The sequence below is a fragment of the Furipterus horrens genome, unplaced genomic scaffold, assembly GCF_987537825.1.
Source record: "Furipterus horrens unplaced genomic scaffold, mFurHor1.1.pri manual_scaffold_4, whole genome shotgun sequence".
NCBI classification, from domain to species: Eukaryota; Metazoa; Chordata; class Mammalia; order Chiroptera; family Furipteridae; genus Furipterus; species Furipterus horrens.
This window is the reverse complement of record NW_028327174.1, coordinates 55,455,792-55,471,300: the sequence shown is the minus strand read 5'-3', so window position 1 is coordinate 55,471,300 and position 15,509 is coordinate 55,455,792. Positions and strand designations below refer to the sequence as shown.

At 46.9% G+C, this 15,509-nt stretch overlaps 2 protein-coding genes across 3 annotated transcripts; one reads left to right on the top strand and one right to left on the bottom strand.

The window, feature by feature from the left end:
• Nucleotides 1–670: 670 nt before the first annotated feature.
• Nucleotides 671–6,300, bottom strand: CDK2 (cyclin dependent kinase 2). Of its 2 annotated transcripts, XM_090273351.1 has the most exons (8): nt 5,965–6,300; nt 5,188–5,265; nt 4,960–5,080; nt 4,188–4,358; nt 3,434–3,535; nt 2,637–2,780; nt 2,130–2,333; nt 671–1,839 (listed from the first exon to the last, which is right to left on the bottom strand). In XM_090273351.1, exons 1-8 carry the CDS (start codon nt 6,078–6,080, stop codon nt 1,735–1,737), a joined length of 1,041 nt encoding a protein of 346 aa, XP_090129477.1. In that variant the 5' UTR covers nt 6,081–6,300; the 3' UTR covers nt 671–1,734. The 2 variants fall into 2 exon arrangements, with proteins under 2 accessions (XP_090129477.1, XP_090129478.1); XM_090273352.1 differs by lacking the exon at nt 2,637–2,780 and having other exon boundaries at nt 672–1,839.
• A 704-nt stretch (nt 6,301–7,004) lies between these two features.
• PMEL (premelanosome protein) lies at nt 7,005–15,424 on the top strand. Its single transcript, XM_090273350.1, has 11 exons — nt 7,005–7,118; nt 9,269–9,379; nt 9,535–9,681; nt 10,375–10,509; nt 10,891–11,055; nt 11,306–11,986; nt 13,347–13,463; nt 13,675–13,759; nt 13,870–14,075; nt 14,175–14,262; nt 15,174–15,424. Exons 1-11 carry the CDS (start codon nt 7,043–7,045, stop codon nt 15,313–15,315), a joined length of 1,953 nt encoding a protein of 650 aa, XP_090129476.1. The 5' UTR covers nt 7,005–7,042; the 3' UTR covers nt 15,316–15,424.
• The last annotated feature ends 85 nt before the right edge of the window (nt 15,425–15,509 follow it).

Here is a 15,509-nt window from a genome sequence, read left to right as displayed (position 1 = left end):
GCTCTCCCGTCGGTTGTCTCCTTTTAGTGAGGCTACAGAGTACAGGAGATTTTGGGGTGGTCTGAGATGTTTTTTAGTGGAGTGAGACAATGGCAACTCCGAGAACCGGTAGCTTGGGGAGGCTTTAGCCCCTTCATAATAATTTTTCATACGGACAATTGACATTATGAATCCTCTTATAAAGGTGAATAAAGTATCTTTGAAGAATTTGCTGTTTGTGATATGCAACAAAAAGGAAAAATGACGAGCTTTCAGTGTCGAGGCCAATTCAATGGAGCCCACTTCCAACCACATTGCTGCTCTCAAGCCCCTCCTAACACTGAAATTCCAGAAATGCCTCAAGTGTATGTGTTGTGTGGTGTATGTGTGTGTTGGGGGTTAGATAGAGGTTTGCGGGGAAAATAGGAAATGCAAATCCTTCAGTTTCTCTAGCTATAAAAATAGGGCAATTCCCATTTTGCCCACCCTCACCACTGTCCCAATTTCATCATAGAAGTCAAAATGGGGTAGGGTGAGTGGCCCTGCATGGAGAGATTAGGAAAAGTGAGGGTGTGAAACCAATTATCATATATACACATTCATATTCTCTCACATCATTCTTTCAGTAAATAAGTACACAAGTAAAGGAAGAAAGATAAACTGTAAAACTAGTAACTTTTTTTTAATGAATTACAAACTAAATTACAAATAACCTTAATAGCAAGAACACGCAAGGACAAGAGGTGGGAGAAAAAAAGAGACAACCATAAAAAGAAAAACAATACTCTTTTTTTTAAACATTTGCATTAGAAAACCTCAAGGTGCACACAAAAATCCACCCACTCCCACTAAAAAACTACTATATCCTGAAGTATAAATATAATTGTTCATCCTTCTTTTAAAGAAATACCACCCCCATTCCCCCAATGCTCTCACTCAGTCACAGCCCTAAAAAAGTGTCAGCGTTCTCAAAATGTCTATAAACTTTACTTCCACTCCTATGGGGATGGCCTTCAGAGGAAAATGTGCCCTGGCACCTGAAGAACTAAGGATCTTAGAACAATCCAAACACCTTTCACTTGCCTCATAAGGCCACGGAGAAGCTCAATCCCTGTTCCAGAGCCTCCGAGACACCCCTTGCCTATAGGAGTGACAGACAAGGGCACTGGGGGCAAGCATTTTTACTGCAGCACCAACAGGATTGCATAGGCTGGGAGTCTTAAGACTCCCAGATTGTTAGGTGAGATCAAACACTAAAACTAGGGTATAAACTGGTTGGATCTATGTTTTAACCTAATTCTTTAAACCAGGCTCCTCCTTATGTTTTTGTTTTGCTTAGTTTTCAAAATTCCAATTTACTCTCTGTATCAGCTGGTTTAATACAGTGTTAGCAGGAAGTTTGGGGTCTCTGTAATCCCAAACACAGGAAATAATAATTGTAGGGCTTTCAGAGATTGGGATGGCAAACCCTATGTGGGGAAGGGGAAAGTCAGTTTGTTTGTTTTTTAATACCAACCCTCCTCAGCAGTGACTAAGTGGAGGGGTGGTAGAGGCTGACTTAAGTGCATTGAATACAGAAGCTTCCTTTCATTTTTTTCCCTCTACCCCCTTGAATCCCCAGAGTTGGCTGGCTAAGAAAGGAAGATGAGTGAGTGTTATGGCAGCCAGACAAGATAGAGGGCACCCATAGACCAGGGACAAGCCAGATTAGGCCCCCCACTGGAGAGGGTGAGACTGGGGGCTTGGGGAAAGACATCAGAGTCGAAGGTGAGGTACTGGCTTGGTCACATCCTGGAAGAAAGGGTGAGTCAGAGCTGCCTTTGCTGAAATCCGCTTGTTGGGATCGTAGTGCAGCATTTGCTGGAGGGAGAGATGGATACTGACTTCAGTGATGTGACAGTGGACTAAATGGGCAGCAAGTAAGTATTCCAAGAAATTGGGAAACCAGAATTCATTTTACCCATGGCAGACTTCCCATTTCCCTCCTCCCTTTATCTGTCTGTTCAGTTGGTATGCCGACAGGAAGAAAGAAGCAGGAGCAAGGGAAACACTGAGACCTCAAGTCCAGGGTATTATCCTTCCTTCATTCAGGAAAAGCCCTACCCCAGGATAGTCAGTGAGAGAAAGGGGAGCCCACGCCCAACTCTCACCGATAACAAGCTCCGTCCATCTTCATCCAGGGGAGGCACAACTTTGCTAAAATCTTGCCGGGCCCACTTGGGGAAACTTGGTTTATAATCAGGCATAGAAGTGACTCCTGGCCAAACCACCTCATCTGGGGTCCCCAGAGTACGAAAGATCCGGAAGAGTTGGTCAATCTCAGAATCTCCAGGGAACAGGGCCCGACGAGTCACCTAAAAATGGGGAAAGAAGAAAGGCCAACATCCACATTGACGTCAGTCAAAACTGCCCCCTGTACAATGGAGGTTCCCACAGGCAGTGGAAGGTCAGTAGGGCCCCATGACTCCCTCCCCAGGGCCTTTCATGGGGTCAGTCACACAGAGCCTGAGACAATGAAGTCCCTTCATCTGTCTCCTTGCCCCCTCCTTCCTTCCCCCAACCATGGCTTTGCAGATCCCCAAGGCTGGGTGGGGCTGGGAGGGGGTGAATGTCTGGGGTGCCACTGACATGTAGCAAAGGGATCCCAAGCCACTCACGGGGTGTGGGGTAGACACTGCGGTCATCCCCCCTCCTTGTGATGCAGCCACTTCTAGATAGGAGCACAGCGGGCAGAGACTGTGTCTTCCATTTCTTCTGTGTTCCCCACAGCACTTAGCATGGTGCTGGGTACACACTAGGTGCTTAACAAATATTTTTTGATGAATTGAGAGAGGAATATGGGCAATTGTAAGGTAATGCACTGGGGGATAACTGCACATTATATATATAGGCTAATGGTCTCCAAGCCCCCAATTACAACCCAAACAGAGGACCATAAAACATATTGCTGATTTGATTTAAAAACTCAGCCCACTCCATTGTGTATCAAAGGGGATCAGATTTCACATATAAGGCTGGGCCTCAGGGATCCTTCAGTCTGAAGAGCCAGAGGTTGGGCAGGGAAATGATCTAAGTCTACAGTTTAAGCAAAAGATGTGGATAAGCTGTATATAGGTGGTTTCATCGCATTCCTCATAACCTACAATAAGGTCTTCAGGCCAAATGAAGGAAGCACTGAATGGAACTCATTCTATAAAATATATGCAGACTAAAGGTAAAGCAGCTGCAGAAATGATTTAGCTCAATCTGGGATAAGAGATGTACAAGGATGCTAAAACTTGTGGTTGGCATCAGGGACAAGAATCCTGTCCTTTCCCTACCACCCCCATAGGTGCTACTGTAGAGAAAGAACCCTGTGATAATAGAAAGACCATGGGTCTGGGCCAAGAAATAGTTCTGTTGTTCTTAAATGTGGGGAGAGTGGGCTGGGTGGAACTCAGGCATGCCTCTGTACCATCTCAGCAAAGATGCAGCCCAGGCTCCAGATGTCCACAGCTGTGGAGTAGTATTTGCAGCCCAGGAGGATTTCAGGGGCTCGGTACCACAGGGTCACCACCTGGGGACAAAAGTAGGAAGGGAGAGAGGTGGTGTATGGGGCATGGAGATTCCCACATCTTAACTTCCCACCACTACTCTGCTAACTCTTTGCCTCTTAACAAGCAGTTTCTTTCCCTCCATCCTTACCTTCCCTCTGATTTCCCCTAAGTAAAATGACTACATATAACTTATTAGCCCAGAATGCGCTTAGCCCATGACTTTGGGACCACTTAAAAAAAGTTTAAAGATTTTATTTATTTATCTTTAGAGAAAGGGACCTAGCCCACAACGTGGGCATGTGCCCTGACCAGGAACTGAACTGGCAATCTCTCGGTTTGCAGGCTGGTGCTCAATCCACTGAGCAACAAAAGCCAGGATGATTCTGGGACCGTATTTTCTGAACCCCCAACTTGTGAACTTCATGGAAAACCTGAGACCGGTGGTCATAATTTTAATGGTATGCCATCCAGCTTTCCTTGCTTGGTAGCTATCAGAGCCCAGTTAGCCCTACAGTATGAACTCTGTGCATACTCTAAGACCTCTTGAGGTGTCAGAAATACTCTCCATCTACTAAGAGAGAAACTGCTGTCCACATATTTTTAGTAACTTTGTGAATATCCTTGTTAACACCTCCCAGGAAATTCAGAGAAGAAATGCAGAGAGGAACTAACCTCATGGGTGTAAGTACGAACAGGAACTCCAAAGGCTCTGGCTAGTCCAAAGTCTGCTAGCTTGATGGCCCCCTCTGCATTGATAAGCAGATTCTGAGGTTTGAGGTCTCGGTGCAGGACCCGATGAGAATGGCAGAAAGCTAGGCCCTGGAGCAGCTGGAACAGATAGCTCTGACAATGGGAAGAGACAAGACAGTGTTTATCACCTCCAAAGCTCTACTGAAGACTTTACTATGATAGATTATAATTACATGTTTACAAGCTATTTCTCTCACTGGACTGTCAGCCCAGTGAGGAGAGGGTCCAGGTCTTACTCAGTTTTGCATCTCTTTTCCAAATCCTATGCTAGCACATTGAAGGTGTTCAATAAATTTGTATTGAATAAACACTTGTTGATACATTTAAAATAGCTTGGGAGTAAACAACCCAGCCCTAAAACAGACAATAGAGATTCACTGGCTATTTCTCCCACTAGACAGGTAAAAGGGCTTTTTTGGAGGAATGTACCAAATGCCCTCAAGTCCCATTTATCTGAGTTTCATCTGACCTTCTACCCAAGCTGTTATGTTGACTCACTAGAATTTCAACTTCTTTGAGTCTCCTGTCCAGCCCTGGGGTTAGTAAGCATAATGAGTGTGTGTGTATATCTGTGTAGAGGGATGAAGGCTGGGACAGAAACCAAGGTCACAAAACACCACTCAGTCTGGTTTGCCTGCTTTCATTCCCCCCCAAGGCATGACAATGTTGGAGAAGAGTCGATAAGAAGGATTACCTTGATGAGGGGAAGAGGAATGCCAGTAAGAGCAGAGGCATCCATGAATTTCTTGAGATCTTGGTGGAGAAACTCAAAAACCAGGTAGAGTTTGTTTTCTGTGTGGATGACATCCAGCAACCTGGGGAAGGGAGGCCCAGGAATGGAGGTGAAGGAGAGTAATGGACAGACTACCCAGAGAGAAGACATTGTCTTTCACTGTAAACCACCTTCCAGATACATACTTACTTGACAATATTAGGGTGGTTAAGCTCCTTAAGAAGAGAGATCTCTCGAATGGCGGTACTGGGTACACCCTCTGTCTCACTTGGAGAGATTGGGAAAACAGAGATAGGAATGTGATGACAAATATTTCTTTTTCCCCAGCTCAGTCATCCCTCCTCCGCCCCCCTCCCCCAGCATCCCCTAGTAAAGTGAGAGAAGTTTGCTGTAGGAGTTCATGCATGGGTGGACACAGTGGCTTTTTCCCAAAGGTAGATTAGTAAAGACTCCTGGTGAACAGGAAGAGAAGGTAACAGGGGGAAAAAAAGGGAGCTGGGGGCGGGGGGGGGGGGGAGTAGCAGCACTCAGCCTCCCTAGAGAGGCCAGTGAGATTCAACTGCCATTCTTTTGAAAGGGAGAGAATTCTAAGATGAGGGTGGGGCTGGGGCAGTGAGGAGGGCTCTTGATTCAGAAAGGTGCTTTTCACCAGTTCCCACAAAACCCAACTCCACGAAGAGCACTGGACCCCATCTCAGAGGCCCCCTTCCTCTTCCTGTGTCTTCCTGTGTGCCCCATTTGGGGGCATAACCCGGCTTTTGGGAGGCAAGTTTCCCACGGATTCGACACGACCCTGTAATCTCTAGAGGGAAACCCTCTACAGTCCTCCAACCCACTTCTCCACTTCAAAAGAAGTCCCTCCCTGCTACCTTCCGGTCCCTCGACGGCTATCCGCCTGTTGGAGTGGGGGTGGGGGGGCACTCAAGGAGTTCCCAAGGTAGGAGTCCCGGTACAGAGGCCACTCACGTGTCCAGGCGGATTTTTTTAAGCGCCACCACTTCTCCGGTCAGCTTGTTTTTGGCTTTGTACACAACTCCGTACGTGCCCTCTCCGATCTTTTCCACTTTTTGGAAGTTCTCCATGAAGCGCTAGCGAGTCCGGTGAGCCCGGCCCAGGAGGGGGGCCTGGGAACCCTGCAGAAAGCGTGCCCCGGTTCTCGGGGGCGGAAGACGGGGAAACAGGGCCCAGCACCGCGGCCCCAGGTCCGGATGGAACGCAGTGTTATCCCTCGCTCTTGTCAATTTGTCCAACTTGAGACAATGTTGCCACCTCCCCCCGCAGTTCCCTACCACCACCAGAGGCCCCGCCTCTCCTTCCCGCGTTTCCCCGACTCCGCCCCCAGTCCTTTCTATTGGTCAACGTCAGAGCGAGGGGCGAACTCCCGCGCCCCTCGCAGCAGAGGACCCAGCCCCGCGCAAGTTTGTTCTGATGCGTTAAGACAAATTTCTGCCTGTGTGGGGAGGCTGAACACCTCTTTCCTAGCACGTGATTTAGGCTCGAATTTCCCCCGTATACCGAGTTTGTAGGGATTTCCTGATCTTGCCGTTTTCACATCCCTTAGGGAAAATGTATATCAATCTAAGATTAAATTCCACCTGGCCTAGGGGGCCTTATTTGAAAAGCAGGAAACTGGGAATCTCATTGTAAAGGTTTCCTGGGTCTCGGAGGAATCGTTTGCCTCAGCCTACCCCGATACTGTCTCTCTGTTTTTGGATGCAGGGTCTCTGTTTCTGTCTTTTTGAGGGGTTCCTGGTTTGATTGAAACAACAGATTGATTTACTCTTCCATGATGAATTGTGTGTGTGTGTGTGGTACGTGTTATGTAGATGCCCTTAAGTCAATTCTTTCAGTCAAGATGAGAATGACCCAGTCAGTAATCAGGTACCAGGATCCCTTGTCAATTCTGCCTTCCTCCGGTCCTCCGCTCCCTCCCAGCCCTTCCTCGGACGGAGAGGAGGAAGGGCTATGCAAATGAGCACCCCTTTCTTATATAGGGGCTTGTCCCTGCCCAACCAACGCCTTTGGTTGCTGGAAGGAAGACAGGATGGGTCTGGGGCCGAAAAAATGCTTTCTCCATGTGGCTGTGATGGGTGCTCTTCTGGCTGTAGGGACTGCAGAAGGTGAGTGTGGGGCGTGTGGATATGAATTAGTGTGCATTTGGATTTGCACACCTGCTCTGGTTCTTCCCCTCCTAATGGGAGATACCAGCAACACTTCAAGCTTCTCCCACGCACTTGATTTAGTGAGGACATGGGCACCTGAACCCCTCCCCACATGGAGATTTGGGACTGAAATTGAAAATAATCCCATCTGCTTGGAAGGGCAAGAGGATGGTGGTTCTTGCGGCCATAATTCTGAGGGCCCCTGGACAGTGAGCTGAGCAGGGGCTCCAAGGGGGTAAAATAAGTGGGAAGCTCTTTTAGGCAATGTCTCAGGCACTTGGGATAGGGTCTTTAAAGTGAGGGGTAAGAGAATGTGGTACTGAATAAAAAGGGCAAGGGTGCACCACCTCCACTCTTTGGGGTGGAGATGGGTGAACACAGCCCAGGCTTTTGTCCTGGGGCTGAAAGAGACAGGCAGAGGGGTCTCAGCTGAGCATCACATGAAAGGGCTCTGGGGGATTGGGGCCTCGTGACAAGAGCAGAGGGTGGGGGTGAGGGGTGGTGAGAGGGTCTGGAATGTCCCGTGCTGTTCCGAGGGAGGGAGGGTTGGGAGTGGAGAGAAGAATGGGGCATCTTATGATTCTCTTGCTCTAGTGATCGGATGCTCAATGAAATGATTCCAGATCCTTCCCCAGCAGAATCAACTAGGTTTCTAGTACAAATTCGAAATGGAGTGAGGATAGTTTCTGCTGTGCTAAAATACATACATTATATCCCCGTTTTCTCTTTCTTACTCTAGATCCCTGGTTTCACAGACTTTGTGAAAGCTTTTCTTGATCTGACTTTCCTCATTCATGCAGCTGTTTTAAATCTTTTTTCTTTTACTATGTTCTTTAGTGTATTCTGGAAACATCCCATTCATACTTGTCTACTGGAGGCTCTTAAAAGATTGCTTACTTTTTGGATCCTGATTTTTTTTTTTTAATGTCATAAGGAGCTGTTTTTAGATATTCATGAAATTTGTTATGGACTGAGTTTGATAATTTTGTCTAGTGTGAAATAATGCTTATTCAACAAAATATTCATTTTTTAAACAGATACATACTGAATTTGTAGGGTTAAAATAACAAGATGTGTGAGATTAGCTTTTAAAGACTTTAGCTAAAAACAAACAGGAGACTTGACTTGGGGTGGTGAACATACAATACAATATACAGATGATGTAGTACAGAATTGTACACCTGAAACCTATAAAATTTTATTAATCAATGTCACCCCATAAATTTAATAAAAATAAAAAATTTAAAAACAACAAAAAACCCAAACAATAACAAAGTATAGAGAAAGAAAATGTGGCAAACGTTGATAGTTGTTGAATCTGGTTGAGGAATATAGTGATCCACCATATCTTTTTTTCTCAGACCACTCTCAGTCAGTTGCAATAATTTTGTCTGCTCTGTCCCCAACCCCGACCTCTGCCTACCTCTGATCTATCCTCCTCACTGCTTGCCATAGTGATCCTTCTAAAACACAAATCTGATCATATTCAAAACATTCTGAGGGGTGAATTTTATGTATGTGAATTATAGCTCAATAAAACAAAATCTTCTGAGGTGGCCTTGCCTATAGGACCTATAGGGCCACACTCCTCCTGGCACTCAGAGCCCCCAAACCGTCTTTTTGGCCTCATCTATAATATCACAGTGTGCATCAACCTCATTGCTAGTAGTTCCCTATCATGCCTTGTACTTTCATGCCTCCATGTATGCATCTGCTCATGCTGGGCCTTCTGCCTGGACTGCTTTATCCCATAGGCCAACTCCTCATTGAAGTCTTTCCTAATCTGCCAGAGTGGAACTAATCTGTTTAGTCTGTCATTTTGTTGCACTTCATGCTTGCCTTCTATGGTTTATATTACACAGTGCCTTGAAATATAGTAATTTATATATATGTCTATTTCCTATATTTTATCTTGACTCTCTTCAGGGTCATGTCTTATTGGTTCTTAAGCTTTTTTGTACCTAGTATAGTGCCTCATACATGGTGGATATCCAGTAAATCAAAATGCACTTTGAATGTGAGAATGAGTGGGATGACATGGAAGAGTATTATCACCTGAGAAGAGACCAAATGAGGATCCTAGAGCTCTCATGGTACCTTCCTTTTAGGATCCATAGACCAGGATTGGCTTGGTGTCTCAAGGCAGCTGGGAACTAAAGCCTGGAACAAGCAGCTATATCCAGAGTGGTCAGAAATCCAGGGGCCTGACTGCTGGAGAGGTGAGAACCTGGCAAATTCTAGGGAGAACATGATGGGAATAGGGTGGGGAGAGGAGCAAGAACTGGGTTGAATGTAGTTTGGGAAGAGAAGAAAGGGAAAGGTATATGGGGAGGGGAAGCCAAGGAGTCCCAGCCAATGCAACTGCCCTTTCCAGGTGGCCAGGTATCTCTGAAGGTCAGTAATGATGGGCCTACACTGGTTGGAGCAAATACCTCCTTCTCTATCTCCCTGCACTTCCCCGAAAGCCAAAAGGTGCTGCCAGATGGGCAGGTCATCTGGGCCAATGACACCATCATCAATGGTGAGTAACTCTCTGTTCCAGGCCCTCATTCCTAGGGCTCAGATTCCCTTGTATCCCTAATGAGCTGAGGGAATGCCCTCTTCCCCTTCTACTTTTTTTTTAACAAACTGTATATATATAGCATATTATTGTAGAAACATTAGAAAACACAAATAAATAAAAAGGAAAAAATTATAATCCTCCAAATGAGGGACAGAAGGCCCAGTGGACCTAGAAATTGGATGGACTTAGATTTAAACTTGTTACTAATATGTGGCCCTGGGCAAATTACTTAATTATTTTGTGTTTCCATTTCCTTATCCATAGAATGAGGATGATACCTACCATGAAAGGTTGTTGTAAGGACTAAAATGTGATAATGTATAAAGAATTTAACACAAGGCCTGCCCTAGCCTATGGTAAAGGCTCAACAAATGTTAGCTGGTGCTGTTATTTTTATCCCACTAGCTAGAGCAAATCTCTAAACATTTTGATATATGGCCTTCCAATCTCTTTCCTATGTAAGTATATACATATGAATCTTTAATTGTAGTTTCCATTCTTCCTATTACCACCCCAAATGGATTTATACCAAGAGGAATATACTTTACAGCTAGGAAGTATTCCCAGAGCCCCTTGCTGAGAGCCATGTTAGTGGTTTTCATGTACAGAAAGGAATGCCAGGGTTTGAAGGTGACTGTGTGTACCTTTCAGGGAGCCAGATGTGGGGAGGACAGCCAGTGTATCCCCAGGAACCTGATGATGCCTGCATCTTCCCTGATGGGAGTGCCTTCCCATCTGGCCCTTGGTCTCGGAGGAGAAGATTTGTTTATATCTGGAAGACCTGGGGTGAGGGACTCCCTGCTCTGACCTGTCATCTCCATTTGGATTTACCTCTTCCTATCTGATCTTTCCTTTTGGTTCCATCCTTTAAACTCCGTGAGTTTCCCTAACCATTTTCCCCATGGCTCCTTCCTCTTCCATAGCACCTAGCCCTCTCCAACTCTAATATAGCTATTTCTGGGATCCCTTCCCCAATTATAGCCCCGTTCCATGGAACCACTCATTAGGACTCCTTTCCTGGCCCCCATATCACAACCTTCTAAATACCATCTAAAATTACCATCCTAAATACATCTCCTGACCCTTCTTCTCTGGTGCCACCTTTAATCAGTTTTCTTCAACAAGTAACCTCTACCCCTTCTCTGCTTTTCTTTCCAAAAACCTCAGGCCAATACTGGCAAGTTCTAGGGGGCCCAGTGTCTAGGCTGAGCATTGGAACAGACACAGCAGCACTGGGCACACACACCATGGAAGTGACTGTCTACCATCGCCGCCGGAAGTCTGAGAGCTACGTGCCCCTTGCTCACTCCCGCTCAGCCTTTACCATTACTGGTAAGGACTTAGGCAGGGGCAAGGCCAATTCTAAGGCAGGAGAAGAAGGTAAAGAGGCTTGGCTGGACTAGAAGGGGAAAGGGGAAGTGGTGTGTAATCTTAAAGGGGAAGAACCAGGAAAACCTGGGCAGAAGAATAAGGGGCTTGGAGCCAGTGATGGAATAATCAGTCAGCTTGGGGGAGGGTGTGGCTGTGAAAGGAGAAGCTGTGGCCCAGGTATGGTTCTCACCTTTCCTGCTTCCAATCCCAGACCAGGTGCCCTTCTCCGTGAGTGTATCCCAGCTGCAGGCCTTGGATGGAGGGAACAACCACTTCCTGAGAAATCAACCTCTGATCTTTGCGCTCCAGCTCCATGACCCCAGTGGCTATTTGTCTGGGGCTGACCTCTCTTACACCTGGGACTTTGGCGATAGTACTGGGACCTTGATCTCTCGGGCACTTGTGGTCACTCACACTTACCTAGAGTCTGGCCCAGTCACTGCCCGGGTGGTGCTTCAGGCTGCCATTCCTCTCAACTCCTGTGGCTCCTCTCCAGTTCCGGGCACCACAGACGGGTATGTGCCAACTGAAGAGGCCCCTGGCACCACAGCTGGGCTAGTGCCCACAGCAGAAGTTATAGGTACTACATCTGGTCAGGTGCAAACTGAAGAGCCCTCTGGAACCACAGCTCTGCAGGTGCCAACCACAGAGGTCATAGGTACTACACCTGTGCAAGTGCCAACTGCAGAGGGAATAGGGACCACACTTGCAGAGATGCCAACTGCACAGGCTATAGGTACGACCCCTGAAGTGTTAACTGCAGAGCCCCCTGAAACCACAGTTGTACAGGTAACAACTACAGAGTTGGTGGAGACCACAGCGGGAGAGGTGCCCACACTTGAGCCTGACGGTCCAGATGCCAGCCCATTAATGACTACAGAAGGTACTACAGGTAAGAGGGCCAGTGTGAATGAGATTTATTGAGGTGGGGCATTTGTTACTAAGAGCTGAAAGACTTACCCTGGACGACATGTTACCCAGTCCTTTGCTTAGCAATGGGGTCCCCTCAGAGCCCTCACTGGTTTTAAAGCCCTCAAGTCCCTCTTAATGACATGGGATAGATATGGAGTTCAGGAAGTCAGGGGCTTTGTCTAGGACTTAGGGAGAGACCTTGTTGCTCTCTATCCTTGAGGAGAGCTGTTCCCTGAGGGGTGGACCAGGGAATACAGTATTTCCTCACTTATCGCGGGTATTACGTTCTAGACCCCCCCATGACAGGTGAAAATCCGCAAAGTAGGAACCTTACATTTATTTTATTATTTATATATATTTTAAGGCTTTATAAACCCTTCCCACACACTTATAAACCGTTCCCAGTCCCTATTAACCTTTCCCACTCCCTTATTAACCTTTTCCACACTTTTATAAACACTACTTATGTTCTTAAACATATTCTACAATCTTAAACCTACGTAACTTTAACAGCATATGTATGCAGTACGCAATATCCCGCGATATAGCAAAAAATCTGCGATAAATAATTTAAAATAATATTTTTAAAAATCCTGTGATACAGTGAGGCCACAATAAGTGAACTGCAATATAGAGAGCCACTATTGTAAACTGTGGTCATTTACATATTATTTCATTTTCTGTTCAAGCTTAAATGCATAGAAATCTTTTCCAGATTCTGACACCATTTCCTACCCCTGGATTCTCTTCCCAAAGCAAGTCAGCCTGGAATTATGGTAGGAACGCTGAAAAGGGAAGAATGAACTAGTCATACTTAGATGAGTTCACACACATTGAGTGTCTAGCCCAGGACTTGACAGTGTAGGGTTTGATAAACATTTGTGATTTAAAAAAATTTTTTTTTAATTTATTTTTAAAAGATTTTCTTTATTTATTTTTAGAGAGAGCAGAAGGGAGGGAGAAAGGAGAGAAACAGCAATGTGCAAGAGATACATCGAGCAATTGCCTCTCGCATGCCCCCAACCGGGGAACCTGGCCTGCAACCCAGGCATGTGCCCTGATCACAGGCTGGCACTCAGTCCACTAAGCCACACTAGCCAGGGCAACATTTGTAATTTTTTAAAACTCCAACTCTATCCCTATCTGTGTGACTCAGGGGCAGTCACTTCTCCTTCAGGGCCTCAATTTCCTTATCTATAAAATGAGATTTTCCAGGTCTTGTGTGATTCCAAGCCTGGGTCCAGTAGCTCTGGCTCCACCTGGGAATGTGCGTGCTTGGGTTCCATTTCCAAGTAAGTCATTTGTCTATTGACTTTGCCTCTTCAATTCTCTCCTGCCAGACTCCCAAAGCCCCCTGCTGGATGACACAGCCACCTTAATCCTGGTGAAGAGACAGGTGCCCTTGGATTGTGTTCTGTATCGATACGGCTCCTTTTCCCTCACCTTGGACATTGTCCGTGAGTTTTGCCTACTGTGGGGGCTGGCAGAGGGAGGTGTGTGCTGCCTTAGGCTGCAAGTGGAAACATACTGTGGAGGGAGATACTCACCTAGGCAAGAATACCCAAATCCCAGGTTTTTCATTTGAAGACACGGGGATGGGATTGGGGAAGCAGCGTAGGGGTTTTCTGTCTATGGGAAATACAGACTTAAAATCTCATAACTTTGCAGAGGGTATCGAAAGTGCTGAGATCCTGCAGGCTGTGCCATCCAGTGAAGGGGATGCATTTGAGCTGACTGTGTCTTGTCAAGGCGGGTGAGTGTCCCACTGGTGGTCCTGAGAACTCCTGGGTTGACTGTTAACCTGCTCTCTGGTGTCTAGTGTTCCTTCTCAGACCCCCTGACATAAGATGACACCTCTCCCAGGCTGCCCGAGGAAGCTTGTATAGACATATCATTGCCGGGGTGCCAGCCACCTGCCCAGCGCCTGTGTCAGCCTGTGCTACCCAGCCCAACCTGCCAGCTGGTTCTGTACCAGGTTCTGGAGGGCGGCTCAGGGACCTATTGCCTCAATGTGTCTTTGGCTGATGCCAACAGCCTGGCAATGGTCAGCACCCAGCTTGTTATGCCTGGTAGGTACTTGGATAAGAGCAGGAATGAATAAAGGGAGTGGGTAGAGGCTATCTGGCAGGGAGCAGACACTGAAGCAGGGCCTGGGATTCTACTCACAGGTCAAGAAGCAGGCCTTGGGCATGCTCCCCTGTTCGTGGGCATCTTGCTGGTGTTGATGGCTATGGTGCTTGCATCTCTGATATACAGGTGAGGACCCCACCATCCAGCATATACTGCCCCCCCCCCCATTTCCTTATTATCACCACTCACTCTTCCTCAAGGGGAAAAAGAATTACTACTTTTGAGGAAGTATGGTGTCCAGGAAAGAGCCCAGACTTGGAAGTTAAACAAATGTGGACTGTAGTCTTGCTGGTGGGATCTTGGGGAAGTAGCTTAACCTTTCTGAGCCTGTGAAAAGTAGGAGAATTAACAGCTATCCTATCAGGATTAGGCCCTGGCTGGTTTAGCTCAGTGGATTGAGCGTCGGCCTGCGAGCTAAGTGTCGCTGGTTCGATCTTCCAGTCAGGGTACATCAGAGAAGGAAAACTCTGACTCCAAAAAACCTCCGCTGCCTTGCGGCATACCTCTTCAGGGGAAAGGCTAAGGGAGTAAACCCCGACAGAAAATCCGGAGCCGGAGTCCCTAAGGCGGTTTGACGTTGTAGTCAACACCGGCAACTCCTGCGGCGCACCTGAAGCCAAGCTGTATCGACTCCGTCTTTCCCTTGGACCCTTCAGCTGCGAAGAGAGGGGGGGTCTGCTGCATGGGCAACAGCAGACCCTCCATATTACCCTGCCCAGGCTCTGTAGCTTCAGCGTCATCGCAAGATGTCGATTCAACACGGGAGGAGACAGATACTACCATGACTCCCGAGTCAGACTGCACAGCCATTCTCGGCGGTGCAGATGGACTCTTAAGAAGCTACACCATCGTCTCTCGAGACGGACGGCTGCCAACGATCATAGAAACAAGAGAGGATGAATCCTATTGGTGAAAAGGGGAGGGTGCTAGGATCAAGGCCAAGTAAACTTGGAATATGGGTGTGTCCTTTAGAGAAGTACTGACAGGCCGCCCTTGTCCATTGCTAACCAGTTTCCCCCTTCTTCTCCCAATATCAGGCACAGACTTATGAAGCAGGGCTCTACCATCTCCCTTCCTCAGCTGCCACACAGTAGCACCCACTGGCTACGTCTTCCCCGGGTCTTCCACTCCTACTCCATTGGTGAGAGCAGCCCCCTCCTCAGCAGACAGCAGGTCTGAGCACTCCTGTGTGATACCATGATTTATCCAGGGTAGCCAGCAATGCCTGTCTTTTCTCCAGTCTCTACTTGGAGACTACCATTACCTGAAATAAACACTCAGAACCTGATGCTGTTCTTTTCTTGCTTCTTGGGAGAATCTATGTCATTTATAGAGTAAAAGTATAAGGGGAAGAGGTATACCACTTACTTAAC

Excerpts from the sequence above, each read along its gene's own strand:
- CDK2 (XM_090273351.1), bottom strand. The coding sequence starts at position 6,080 with ATGGAGAACTTCCAAAAAGTGGAAAAGATCGGAGAGGGCACGTACGGA. Across the intron at positions 5,081-5,187 it reads AACCACCCTAATATTGTCAA|GTTGCTGGATGTCATCCACA; the intron begins GTAAGTATGTAT and ends TCCCTTCCCCAG. Across the intron at positions 3,536-4,187 it reads TTCGTACTTACACCCATGAG|GTGGTGACCCTGTGGTACCG; the intron begins GTTAGTTCCTCT and ends TTTTGTCCCCAG.
- PMEL (XM_090273350.1), top strand. The coding sequence starts at position 7,043 with ATGGGTCTGGGGCCGAAAAAATGCTTTCTCCATGTGGCTGTGATGGGT. Across the intron at positions 13,760-13,869 it reads ACTGTGTCTTGTCAAGGCGG|GCTGCCCGAGGAAGCTTGTA; the intron begins GTGAGTGTCCCA and ends CACCTCTCCCAG. Across the intron at positions 14,263-15,173 it reads CTTGCATCTCTGATATACAG|GCACAGACTTATGAAGCAGG; the intron begins GTGAGGACCCCA and ends TCCCAATATCAG.